The sequence below is a fragment of the Cystoisospora suis genome (assembly GCF_002600585.1).
Source record: "Cystoisospora suis strain Wien I chromosome Unknown contig_426, whole genome shotgun sequence".
NCBI lineage: Eukaryota > Apicomplexa > Conoidasida > Eucoccidiorida > Sarcocystidae > Cystoisospora > Cystoisospora suis.
The window spans coordinates 51830-65263 of NW_027153227.1; the positions used below are offsets into that span (position 1 = coordinate 51830).

The following is a 13434-nucleotide window of genomic DNA, read 5'->3' on the forward strand; positions in this document are numbered from 1 at the left end:
GTCCTGAATCTTCATGAGAAGCTCCCGTACAACTGCTTGGGCGGGCGCCCCTGCTACGACTAGTGCAGTCACTGGGGGGCTGCTCAGTACTATATCACTGGAGTGCTGCGTAGTACTGTGTATCCTTTACCAAGCATCACTTATGCGTTCCACCGTAGGCCCTGAGTTTTGCCGTGACGTACTGGGGGAACACTGGGACTGTCAGCGTATATGTCTACGGAGGTAAGCACGGTGAGTATACCCTTCGAGGCATTCTCGAGTAGAGAAACTATACTCGATGCAGTTTGCCCGAGAGTCGTGTTTCAGTTTCTCGTGTATACACCCATCATCAGTGTGTTAGGAGAGACTCATATCCAGGTGAGATGATAAGTTCAATCAACAGGTGAAGTCCAGACAGAAACACGCGCTGTCCTACGTAGGGTTTAGGCAGCTGAGGAAACCTTCAAGTGTGTGGGCACAGAAGTGGGTAGTGACCCTGATACGCGCAAAGAACGTCGCTTCCTGGGCCGGCCTTGTTGATAGGGGGACACGTGTAGCGATCTGTATCAAGCATCTGTCATGAAGAACCACGGAGGTTTTATCGAGGTCGCCAAAATGAAAGTAAGGCGTCTGGACAGAGAAGAAAAGGCATCCAAGTGTAAACAAGGCATCACGAAAACAAACTTGCACGCTCCTGGCACAAACGAGAAAAAAACCCTGCGACCCTAGTGTATACAGTACATACACCTGGACATCCCGATATACAGCCGGGAGGCGTTGGTGGTAGAAAGATATACTGGGTGGGGATGTCGACTTCTTCAGTCCATCGAAGGAACGAACGTCAGTCAGATATCATCGCCTATATCTGCAAGTTGCACTTTATTCATCTTCACTGTCGTAAGCTGATTGTTATCCATGCCGCCTGCCGTTGGCTGTACAGGTTCAGACACAAGACACGACAGATTCCACCCCATGCTGACCGCAATAATTGATGTTTGGTCAGCATATCGTGACTAAAATTCATCTCGCTAGCTCTTACCGTCAGATCACCTACCGACAAGCTTTCCCGTACCCACGTATATGCATAGGTATGTATATACATGTCTTTCACATACATGTACATACATATATATACATACATGTCGTTGCTATACCAATGATGTGGATCTGCTATCAGCTCAGCTGAACCGCCATAACTGAGGAGTTTCTTCTTTATGAAGTAAAGTCAATTGGAAATGATTCCCAACTCTGTGCAACCTCATACATCACTCACCACCATGGACGAACAATCTTGCTCCCTCTAGGCATGAATGTTCTCCCTAAAAGGCGAGGTCATGAACACGTAATACATCGGGGACCTTCTGAACTATACACACTGATGATAACACTTAAACATAGGGCGCGACAAAAAGTGGAGGAGACATTTTGAAAGCCAATGAACTGTTGGGCAGAAGAACGAACACACGGCTCCTTGAATAATCTACTACAAATCATGAAAACACACAGCCCGACACAGAGACATTTATCGGAGTGAGTCTTAGACATAACGTCCATGATTCTAGTGACTGTAAGGCTCAAAGAATAATGACCTCCAGATGAAAAACAACACTATACAAACAACCGCCCAGGTGGAAACAGCCTCTGTACCTTTCAGCTCGGCTTATACTTGACATATACTAATCCTCGTGTACGTCTTACCCATCTTCACTTGGACATAGCTTTGTCTATACGTCACTATACGAGAGAAGACAAGAGTCCTTCTACACATATATACATAGTTCCTGCGATCTATCTGTATTTATATATATGTTGTAGAGAAACGGATGACGCCACTCGTATCACTGCTGCCGAGATAATAACCTCAGGAGAATGAAGCTAGACGAGACCAACTCTCTCGCTTGTTTCTCCAAGAACAACTCACCACTGCCGCATCCCCCGATGCAAGCGAGACTTTTTCTCCCGGTTTGAATGCTGGCATTCCTGGAAATAAAAGAGACGCATGCACAGCCTTATCACGTTCATTCGCTCGCCTCATACCTCGTATTCCCTCGTTCTATTTGATAAAGAAACGAGTGAGCATACTCATACTAAAAGAATTTCAAGACACACAGAAAAGACAAACCTTGTTCATCTGTACGAACACATGTTGCATTTTTTTTTTCGTGATGTTGTCACAGAGAAGGAAAAGGAAACCGGAGAACAAAAATGAATAAACAGTTCGCTGCTGTTTTCCTCAGAGATCTGTCAGTTGAATAGCAGGTGTAATACAGGTCAAGTCGGGGTTCTATCCACTCCTCAGTCGTGTGGTTCACAGTTCACAGTGCCACTCGAGACCTTTACTGTTCAGGAGTATGAGTCGTAATGAGATTGAGATGAACGTTTCTCACAGTTTTGAGAGGAAAGACACGAGATAGAGAATCTCGTCTCTCTCCATTCAACTAGGACTCCAAACAGGAGGATGGACTCTCCCCAGACTCTCGTTCAAGATAAAGAAAGAAAGAAAGCAATCGACCAAGTCCCTCCTAGGTCTCAGAAAAGAGCGAAGAAAAAGTGAGTTCGATGTGCATCCTCTCACCTTTGTATGGACATCCTGCACATCGGAAGGCATCGCCTAAATAACACTGCGGCAGAGACACAAACAGAAAGAAGATAACTAATGATTTCATTATGACTGTCAAGTTACTATAATCAAGGCTCCTTGGTGATGATGATAATGATCAAGAGATGCGGCCATTCTAGGAATCAAGCTTGACAGCTGGGTCCTCATACAGAAGAGAGCCGACTACAGTGGAGTGTGGAGAGATCCATCCATTTCTCGCAAGAATTATCTAGTCTCTAAAGAAACGAAAGAACTCGGACAATCTCTCTCCCCCTCCAACAAAGGAGAAGAAGCAAAGTTAGCAACACGTTGAGTATAACTATACAGTTCCAGACAGAGGCCGGTGGATTGTGCACCAAACAGGGCTTTCTGTTGAAGGTGAAGAGGATATTGAGAAGATACTCTTTAAAACAAATGACAAAAGAAGAACCTAGCTGACACTACCACCTAGATCCTTAGCCTTGACTCCTGTTACACACTCTGAATAAGGACAGAGGCTGAGGGCCCCTCCCTTCCTTGTCTGTCTGATTGCGGGCAACTTCAACAGACACCCGAAAGCATGCGAACCGAACCCAGTATAAAGGAAGAACAGGCACAAGAACACACACATACACATGACTACATCCGAGGGCGATGAAGACGCTACACACATCTGCCGGCCGGCGGAAATATTCATACACCTCTCTCCCCCTGGTTAGGAATGTAGTTGTGATCTAAGCATTATGACGACAAAAGAAGAAACATGAGCAATAAGCAAAACAAAGCGACACACTGCTACTCCGACTACTACCCCGGACAGATACAGATGAGTGAGGAAGAAGAACATAGTAAAATCATCGTAACCTCTACTTACATTTCCACATGAAGAGCGAATCTCTCCGCTTTCAAGTTTCTTTCTTCTCTCTTCCTTCTCTTCCGCTTCTTCTCTTTCCTTCCGTCCGCATGTACAGTTCGCACATGCCTTAGGTCGCGAAGCACAGCTTGAACGATCTGAATAAACAAAAGAGAAAAAGGATACCGCCCACGGGAGTCTTATTCTGCGGATACTCGACACGCAGAAGCAACTGCCAACCAATTTTGAAAGAGAAAAGGACGGAAATCGAGGTGAATGTACACCCGCAGTCCTATGAACGGTGAGAACTGCTACATCGAATCTAAAGCAGAAAGTTTTGAATCATAGAGTATATTCTACAAGAAACCACGTTAGAAAAAGCAGACACGGTAGAAGTGAACCACGACTGCATTCATTACACAGGATACTGGGACATCATGCTGCTCTTCTCTGAAATTGCGGAGTGAATAGCCAACAAAAGATAGAACTGTGTCCTCGTATCGAGGTCACTTGACTCCGACGGTCGAAAAGACCGGATCCCCTCTCCCTTTTCATGTACATGGGAGACAAGCGCATGCCAAGTGTACGTACGCCTCTTGCACTGTCTCCCTACCTAACGGAAAACAGACGAAAACATCCTTTTCTTACCATTTTACACATCAACAGAGTGTACACCTTTCTTTATCCATCGACGAAACAGCAGAACGACATGAACGACAAGCAAGAAGCATGTCAAACGCAAATGCCTCAACACGACTTTCACCTTTTCCAAGAGGCTGATAAGATTCTGTTGGATCGATCAGCGTGGACTCATCGATAAGTCCAACGCCTTCTTCGTCTCCTACTCGGTTCATGCCGTAAAGAAGACCTTCCTTCGTTTCTGCTACGCTATGCGATGCTCCCGCCTCCCAAGTCGGCTTCTTCAAGCACGCCTACAAAAGAAAGAGAAAAAGAAAAACGGCCCGGGTGAAAAAAGAAGACGAACAGATGAAAGAGATGGCTCATCTCCCGAGGAAGAAGAAAAAGTTCACTACGACTACGTACATAACTCACAACAGTAGGAAGCCGCTATTATATACAAGAGAAGTCTGCCTCTCCCTTCTTCTGATCGTACGTCTGCTGCGAAAGAGAAACCAGACCAAGCTGGATACCAGCGGATGTAAGAGAAAAACCTTTTACCATCGAGGAGAAAAGTCAAGGTCTATTCACATTGAGCTTCCAACCAAACACCGCCATCGGTCTTCAAAGAGTCCGAGATGCAGCATCACGTGCTTGTACTGTATCGGCAAGCAGTCACCCCTTTCATCCAAATCCCCCTTCTGCTGTACATACACCACATACACGAACATTCTGTAACATACCTCCATCAAAATCAACGATCTCAACTCCGTCACCACGAACCTCCCGTTACCCCGCGGCAAACGTACATACATACCACACTAAGAAACCTTACCAGCGGAATAGGTATGACAAGGAAAAGGAAAAGAAACATATACACCCAGACGCACCCAAAAAACCCGAGAATCTTGAAAAGAAAATGAGGTGTTGCAATGCCATCATACCCCTTCCTCCCCCGCTATACGTTCGACCCACTACTGATAGCACCCTATACGGTGTTGCGCTTACTTTGCTCGCTAAAGCGTACGCAAAGCCTACAGATTCATGCACACATACATACCTCAAGACCTAAAGACTGTTGAAGTGGGGTGTACGCAGCAGCCAAAAAAGAAGGGATGTCTGTAGATTCGGCTGTAAGACAACCTTGATAGATCATCTGTTTCTTCAAAGTTTTTGAAAGTTTCTGAGAAGGAAAACAGATGAAAGAAAAGAAGAAAAAAGAAAAAGTTGTGGCGATCATAACCACTCGGAAACACAACTTTGTCTTACATCACTGGCTATAATAAGGCGTCGCGCATACACCGCTAGACTGTAGACGAGGTGTTCTTGTAGAAAGAAACGTCACCATTAACACAGCTTCCAAGAGCTCTATACATTGCTTCTTCCGCAATATCAATCATCTCCATGTCTCCTCTGTAAACAACGGTCTTCTCCACATCATCCAACTCATCAATCTCTACAAGGAAGCAAAACGAATCATAGCCTTAAACAGAGTTGAGAAGACACCTTAACTTCTTCCTGTTTCCAAGGAGACTAGCTCAAGAATAATCCAGCGAACAAGTTCCATCGAGAATTTCTCCGTAGGAACCACGCATCTATATCTCCACGTACACAAAACACACATATGTAGGTGTATATACATATACGTCGGGTTGAATGTGAAGGATACAAAAGTACGACAAAACACGAGAGGGAAAGAGGAAAGAAAGAGCCTTTCACTGAGCTAGAGAACGGATTCTAGTAAGGTCATTACCTAGGAACTTGCGGACTTGTTTTCTTCATATAACACACTCTAGCCTGTGCCCAACTAGAGAGAGAGACAGCCAGACCCTGAAAGACAATTCTAGCCACTCCTGTCTTGATCCCCTGCATACCGCTAAAACAAGTACGTAAAGAATACGTTGTCCTCAAATACCTTCTACCATCTATTAGTATACTGTTCACAAGTCCTCCTGCTTATGATCCGGTTTTTGCTACCACTACGACTATCACCTATCCTGATGGAGACCAAGAGAAGCTGAAAGCGAGAAGAACGAAAAGCCTTCTTCAGCAACATGCAAAGCAGTACAGAGAGACATCCTACGATAATTGTAACTCACCGCCTCTCCGTCTTTCACTCCATTGACCGGCAGCAGTGACTGAAGAAGAAGTACAAGACCACCCGGTTTTAAAAGTTTGAAGAGAGTCTTAGCAAGAGAAGTATTAGCTGAAGATGGCGAAGCTGAAAAGAGAGAAGATCCGTCATGGCACAGTTGAGCATCTACACAGATGAATATGCCATCCAAGGATGCATCTCCCACATGAGCTTCCTTTTGTATCTTCTCTATTTGAGAAGATTCCAAGAAGGAGAAGAGGAATTTTGCAGAAGGAAAAGACTTCTGTAAAGTCTGGAGAGAGGAGAGTAAAGATGACCACGGGCCTTCGGCTTTGTCACCCTGGGAAGAGAGGACAAGATAAACGCCACCGGCACAAAGACCGGAGGCCTGGTTTTGACCTGCTGCTGCCATGTTGGAAAGTGAAGAAAAGAAAGAAAGCAGACACGGTAACGGCTGTGACAGATAGACACGAAGGCTCCCTGAGCAAAGTTGAAGGGGAGAAAGGAAGAAATCTCAATGATGGGTGCCTTCAAAAGATACCCGTAGCCAGTGGAAACCGGGAATTTGACTCAAAGAAAGAGAGGGGACCAGAGCCTGAAGGGGCGGAAAGAAATGCGCTTCCGAATTCTTAGGAAGGCAAGTCCGGAGGATGTACAAAGCGAACAAAAACGTTAAACGCCCTGCGATTGTTTGAGGCGTGCGTGACAACCGAGGATGGGAATACGATTAAAGATTATGAAGCGCGGGCGGGAAACCTCAACGTCAACGATACTCGGGAGTTGGAGAGCAGAAGGACAAAGAACTCGCGCTGAACAACAGACGTACAGCAAGAGAAAAAAAAGAAGAACCTGGCACCCCAGCTAGAGAGACAGAAGTCTCCTCGGCTTGAGACTACTTTACTGAATGAGCCATAAAGATGACGAAGACGCCGCCCAAGGAGCACACTAGAGACGAGAGGAGAGTCGAAAACCGAGTACTAAACCCGCGGTCCCGGAGGAAGTTGCCACGCCGTGTAGACCTCTTGTCTTCGAGAAGCCTTCAACTCCCCAGAAAAAGAAAAGAACTGGCTTGCTTGGAAGAGAAACTGAAAATTATTGGAGTATTCAATCGATAGAGGAAGGAGGAAAGAAGACCTCGTCTTCGCTCGAGCTTCGCTTTCCGAAGAGTCGGCGTCCTATCTCATCAAGAGATTGAAGTGGCCTTTCCTTGTTTCTTGACGAAGGGAATTTGCAAGACGAAGAACTCTGTCTTTGTGGAGCAGGTACATGTTCTGTCGGACAAACACCGGCATCATCCTTGAGACCACGGAAGAATGCATGTGAAGCTTTTTCTTTCCCTTGAGCTCCGATTCAACGGGGAGCGGCACGAGTCAAGCAGAGGGGAGTGAAACTTCGCAAGGTGGAGGACAATGGCTAAAGACGATATCTAGAACTTACTTCTTGCCTGTTGTTTGTGTGAGTAGCTGAAAATTGGGGGGGTGAAAAGTGTACTAGGGAAGTGAAAGGAGGTTCGTTTCCGTTTTCCCTTATTCGCTTCCCAGTTTAGTATCACATGACTCCGCTCCGTTTGCTCGTTTATTCACTTCGTAAAACACTATCGTGGTCCTCTTTGTTCAAGCCAGAGAAACAAAGAAATATGCGTGCCTGGGCGGTTCTCTGTTTAGAGGTGTGTTAGAGCTGTCATTGTGTCTCGTCTACTTTCCCTCTGGGCCTCAAGTGTCCTTTCTCGTGAAGAGTCAGGGCCAAAAAAGAAACCGCAAGTGTCAAACCAATTTTGCCGCTTTCTCCCTGCTTTCACTTATGGTCTCTCTATCATCATTTCCTCGCGGACTGTCGATCATTCTCCGCTGCTTTAGGTCCCCTACTCCCATTCGTCCTCGTGCCTCTCCCTGTCTCCGGCCGTTCACAGTTCTTTCCTAGAAGATACAAGACCACATAAGAAAACATACACAGTGTGCACTTCGAGTTCAAAGTCACCTCTACTGTTTTTTCTTTGATACAGCAGAGTTTCCTGGCCCGTTTGTAGTCTGTCCATCATTCTTTTCCCCCAGTCTTCTCTGTGCCGTTCGTCTGTGTGCTGCCTCAATCTCTCCCGGATATCCACGAAACAATCGAGGGACATGGCTTTTAGAGCGGGCAAAACCGATGAGACCTGGGACTCCTAGGACGCGGAGAAAGGTACAGGGGGCCCTTTTTATCTTCAATGCTTGGTGTCCGTCCGTGATTCTTTCCGGGGCTTTTGTCGGGATGGTGGTGAGAAGGTAAAAGAAAGCGATACATGAAATGAGAAGAAGGAAACCAACGATGAGTCGAGCACACTCGTCTGGAGCGCGCAGAGGAGAAGTTTGAAGGTTTTCATCTAACATGAGTGAGTTCTGAATCAAGAGAGAAAGGCGCTGCTGCTGGAGAGATTGTTTCCTTAGTAGTAAACCTGCACCTGAATGTTATGAACACTCTGTCCAGTGACACCCTCTTCGGGCGACCTACAGGGGAATAATTCACCTCCTGAGGTGACTGCTCTCCTGCAGCCACTCTCCAAAATTGAACGGTACTCGACGAAAATCTGTTCTTCTCATCTTCAGTTGTGACTTCCGCCGGACAGGACTACTTCGAGAGGGGAGGGGGCTGAGTCGTCTTTGTCGTGTATGTACACCGTACGCAAGAATGTAGGACCTCGGTCTGTATACGCGTGGGTCATTACTTGTGTTTTTGGTTGTCTCCTCTTTTTCATCCTTGTGGTGTCTTCTTCCAGCTATATCCCCGGAGAATGTCACGATCTCGTACGGAAAAACAGAGGTTTTTCTTTCTTGCTTTTTCCTTCCCGAGAAGATGGTAAAGAAGCAAGGAGGTGTCTGCACGGGGTCAAGGATACCAATGAGAGGAGATCTGTGTAGTTCGCAAGATGAGGGACCCCGTCGCTGAAACACGACATTCTTCTCCTTCTTCGGTCAGCCTTTCCTCTGTCTGCTTTCGGATCTCTTCTTGCATACCTCCCTTGTCTTCTTCACTCATCTCCTCCTCTTCCTTTTCCCTTTCTTCTGTAAAGTCTGATTTCTCGCCTTCCGCTTGTACTCGGCGTACATTTGTTTCTCCCAATGTACCGGCGTCCTTAGTTCGCAGCAGTCGGTGTTCATCTAGGACAGGATTTTCTTCTACGTCTCCGCACACTATCTCTGTATTACCTGTTTCAGACCATTTTGACAGTCCTTTCGACTCCAGTTCAACTATCCCAGACATGGACAAGTTTCCCAGCGTCCATGTTCCCCGTTCAAATATGAGGTGTACGTACACCCGGCAGTCAAACGGCGTGTCGTCGTCCGATCCGCATGAAGACGACAACGGGAAGAAATCTGAACCACCTAATGGGCACTCCTTTGAAGATATGTATTCTTTGTCTGATCACTGTGTTCTTAACTCGTCCTTTCATAGTGCTGAGAATCCAAGGCGGCCAACTCTTTCCTCACGGGTGACGAAGAAAACACGGCTGTATCGGTGCTTACTCTCCGCAGTGTTTGTCGTTTTTTCCTTCTTGTCGCCGGGGGAGGTCGAGGCTATTATTTGTCGTATTGATGCATCAGATGGACTCCTGGCAGCTGCTACTGCTGCTGGGAGTGCTACAGCTGCTTTAGATATTTATTCTCTTCCTCTTTGTCGTTCACCCTATTTGGTCAATTCTGCTATTCCTCCAAGAGATTCTCCTCATATAGGTCTTTATGCTGGAGGTGAGCTAGACAGCCATACACTGCATCAGGAGTTTGTACGATTCGTTTTCATTTCACGTCTGTACTTGACCGAACTGGAGAAGATAGTGTGAGTGTGTCTTCTATCTTTTTGTGTGCATATATTTCCCGTGTATAAATTCTGTGAATAGTTACATACATGCATGCGTCTACATACACGTATTCATTCATCTCACTTGTACCGATACGGACTCCTATTTCTCATTTTTTGGGGGTCTGTTTAGTTGTAACTCTGCGATGTTGGCTGGCTATCATTCCGAGTACTAGAAAATAGCACCCGGCTAGGGGATATGCATAGATATGCGTGTGTTTGTGTCTGTTTGTATTCTCTTCGACCTCTCTCTCTCGGAGTGGTTTCAGTTGACATAGTGTAGCTGTATTCTGGCGCTCTTCGCAGGAAGTGTACACTCCAGAAAAGAGAACGGCTATGAAAATGGTGTGTGTAGCTTGAGAGCGCTGCGTCAAAACGCTAGTTGCTCTTCTGGCTCCATCTCTGTACTGACACTTGAGAGGCTGAGAGGAAGAGTTCTCTTATCAAGGAAGGGTCACAAGCAGTCAAGGTGTGCTTCATAGATCAGAGCCGACAAGGTGTGCAACATCGATCAAGGGAGGGGGGTCATCACTCTTAATATGCCGGTTTGCTCTATCTTGTTCAATCACTTCTCTTCCTGTAAGTACATATCTTGTATGTGATTCTGAACCACACTCTACGTCCATGTATTTGTACATATAGATAGATACAGATTTGTGTGTGTCTGCATACCCGTGTCTGCACCCATCTCTATCTACAGTTTGATGTCGCGAGTCTTCTGCTGCTTCTTTGTTATCCTTCCTGTTTGTCTTTCCCCCCTCCTCTGTCTATCTTCTTGTTCAGGTGTCATCGATATCGATCTTGAACTTCTACCTTCACCAACGTATGCGAACAATCTTCCTCTTGATCACCCTCGGTTCCAACAGCAGCTAGCCTTTGAAGAGGAGAATGAAGGCAGTGAAACATCATACAACAAAACCAGTAGTAAAACTGTAGTCCATAGTGAGTCGAGCAGTCAGAATTATCATAATAATAATCCTTCTCCTCGTCGCGTTCTCTCCGAGGAATCCGTAGGGAATCTTCCGCCTGGTTTTGTAGATGAGGATGATGACATCCATTCTTCATCTTTCAAACCACCCGTGTCTTCTCGTCTTCATCCGTCGTCTTCTCCTTCTCCCTCTTCATCCTTTTCATCTTTGCCGTCATTCCTGGAAATGATTGGATCTGCCGCATGTGCTTTCATCAGTCCTTTCAAGTATTTCACCCCGCATCTAAGCTCTTCCTTCTCGTCCATCTCTCCAACTGTGTATTATCTGGCATCGTCTCTTCACCCTGGTAAAGGAGACATATTTCCACAGCAAAGTTTCTCCCTGTTCTCTGACATCTACAAGGAGGAGACAAATACAAGTCAAACAAATGAAGAAGAAAAAAGCGTAGGCAACAGGACCATCGGGGATCCGAAGAAGGAAAGAAAAGAAGGTAGAGGAGAAGAGGAAAGTACAGCTGTAACAGACGTAGAAGATGCAGGGCTACAGAAAGAAGAGGATGAGAGAGAAGATAAGAGTCAGATGAAGTATATACCTCAGCAGCAAGAAGAGAAAGAAGAAGGAAAAGGGCTGGCCAATGAGGAAGAAACAGTCACAGGCGTACAGCCGTCTTCCTTGAGTCTAAACAGTACGTCAAATGTACTACCACCGAGAGGAGACCATTCGCAAGCGCGCGCCGGTTCGAGTCACGGGTCGAAAGAAGAAGGAGATTCTCCTCTATTTATCTCTCCCCCTGCCTTCGTCACAAATTCCGGTGAAAGCGTGGCCCATTCTTTATCAAGGAATGAAGAAAGAGACAAAACATCGCTCGAATCTTCCTTATCTCCTGCATCCTTTCCGTATTCTTTCTCATCATCTGTCCCTGTTATAGATGATGAAAAGTCGCCTTTCGCAGAAGAAAAGTCTCCTCGTCCAAGTCTTGTACCTGTCCATGAGAAAGGAAGACAGCGGGAGTTGAGTGCTCTTATGACTCCTCAGAACTCAAAGCATAGAGAGACAGGAGTAGAGTGGAGAGGCGCCTATGATAGACTCGGTACCGTAGGGGGTGACGACTTAGTACATGAAGTCAACAATACCTACATTCTCATCATGAGTCATTTTCAACTTGTAAGTTCTTTTCTCTTCCAAAAGAACAGCTAGCTGGCGAGCAGTCAGACCGACTAAACGTTTTTCTGAAAGAAGCTTCTCTCTGTGTAGGTAAAGAGAAGAAGGAATCTTGTCTAGTGTCCTCTGTGTGTCTGTCTCTCTTGACGTTAGCTTCTCCTGCTATCATAGTAGGAAGAGAGTGTTTCTCCATTTGCTCACTGCGCTCTTAAGATATTGTCGCTCACAGTTACAAAGGGAGAAGCCGGATGATGTTCATTGTTTTAAGAGAGGAGAGGAGGTTCACGGTCGTAGAGATCCGAAAGAAGAAAGAAAGAGAAAGGGAGATTTGACGACATGATGAATGAGATATGTGTGTTTCGTAAGCGTCGTGTATGGAGTCTTCTTTCCAACTGACGGAGAACCATTACCTGACGACGGTTCATGCTCTTTTGTTTATGAAAGTCTATTTCTTGGAGAAAACCTCTCAGTGGGAGTCTTACCGACAATCATATTCGTGATGTTTGGTGGTATCGATTCTTTTGTCTTTCATACCCGTCTTAACTTCCCTCCTGTTGTCCAGAGGCCTTGGGTGTATCAAGCATTTGAAGCAAGAGCGTTTCTTTTACTGGGCTTTATTCAAGCACGAAGTACCAAGTTAGTCTACATCTCCTAGAAATCTGTCTGAACACGAGAGAAGCAATTTTCTTTTGTTCTTATATCTCTCTGTGATTCCATAGAGATAAATCTTCAACACATGGATATACGCACCTGCAGAGAGACTTTGCACATGCAGATACATGCGTGTCACGCTACGTTCGTGTATGTCACGAGCGACTGTAGAAATTCTCCCTATGGATTCCTGTAGCTATGTGTACATCGACATCGTCGCCGGTCAAGGAGGTGCAGTTCCGGGGGCTAAGAACGGAGAATTTTGGAGTGGTAAACAGGAGTGATTCACAGAGACATCAAGTGCTGGTACTCCTGACAGAAGGCGTGACAATGCGTGGATGCTTTCTTTCTTTTTCGTATGTATATTGTACGACTCCATCTGACTTTGTGCGTCCTCTGCCATCAAGACAAAATGACGGTGTGACATCTTCATACGCGTAGACGACGTAGCACCATGTGTTGTCGTGTCTTTCAGCTATTTCTGGAACAAAATGAAGACTGGGTGCCTTCCTTTACCGCTGCAGATGGCGTAGTAGCTGACTCCTATCTACCCGCATTCAAGGTATGGCTGCTGTCCAAAAAAACTAAACTGAGTCACAGGAGAAGATTCATCTCGCCATTCCTTTCTTCCACCTCTCCATGCATTTCATCATCTGTGTCTGTCCGTACACGTTTATATACACATGTGTACACTTGAACAGAGCTATATACCTACGAACAAGGTGTTTGGTGGAGGGGG

The 13434-nt window shown here is 45.8% G+C and overlaps 2 protein-coding genes across 2 annotated transcripts in view; one reads left to right on the top strand and one right to left on the bottom strand.

Annotated features, from left to right (window-relative positions):
- Positions 1–671: 671 nt before the first annotated feature.
- Positions 672–7430, bottom strand: CSUI_001076 (cytokine induced apoptosis inhibitor 1 family protein). Its single transcript, XM_068061282.1, has 7 exons — positions 6128–7430; positions 5089–5211; positions 4174–4342; positions 3432–3568; positions 2555–2600; positions 1901–1959; positions 672–911 (listed from the first exon to the last, which is right to left on the bottom strand). The coding sequence occupies exons 1-7, from the start codon at positions 6533–6535 to the stop codon at positions 825–827; spliced, it is 1029 nt and encodes a 342-aa protein (XP_067926739.1). The 5' UTR covers positions 6536–7430; the 3' UTR covers positions 672–824.
- CSUI_001077 (lung seven transmembrane receptor) overlaps positions 7182–13434 on the top strand; it is a 14041-nt gene continuing 7788 nt past the window's right edge. The window contains exons 1-4 of the mRNA XM_068061283.1: positions 7182–8491; positions 8876–9845; positions 10738–12047; positions 13171–13257. Coding sequence (XP_067926740.1) covers positions 9026–9845; positions 10738–12047; positions 13171–13257 — 2217 coding nt within the window. The 5' untranslated portion in view covers positions 7182–8491; positions 8876–9025. The remainder of the gene's footprint in view (positions 8492–8875; positions 9846–10737; positions 12048–13170; positions 13258–13434) is intronic.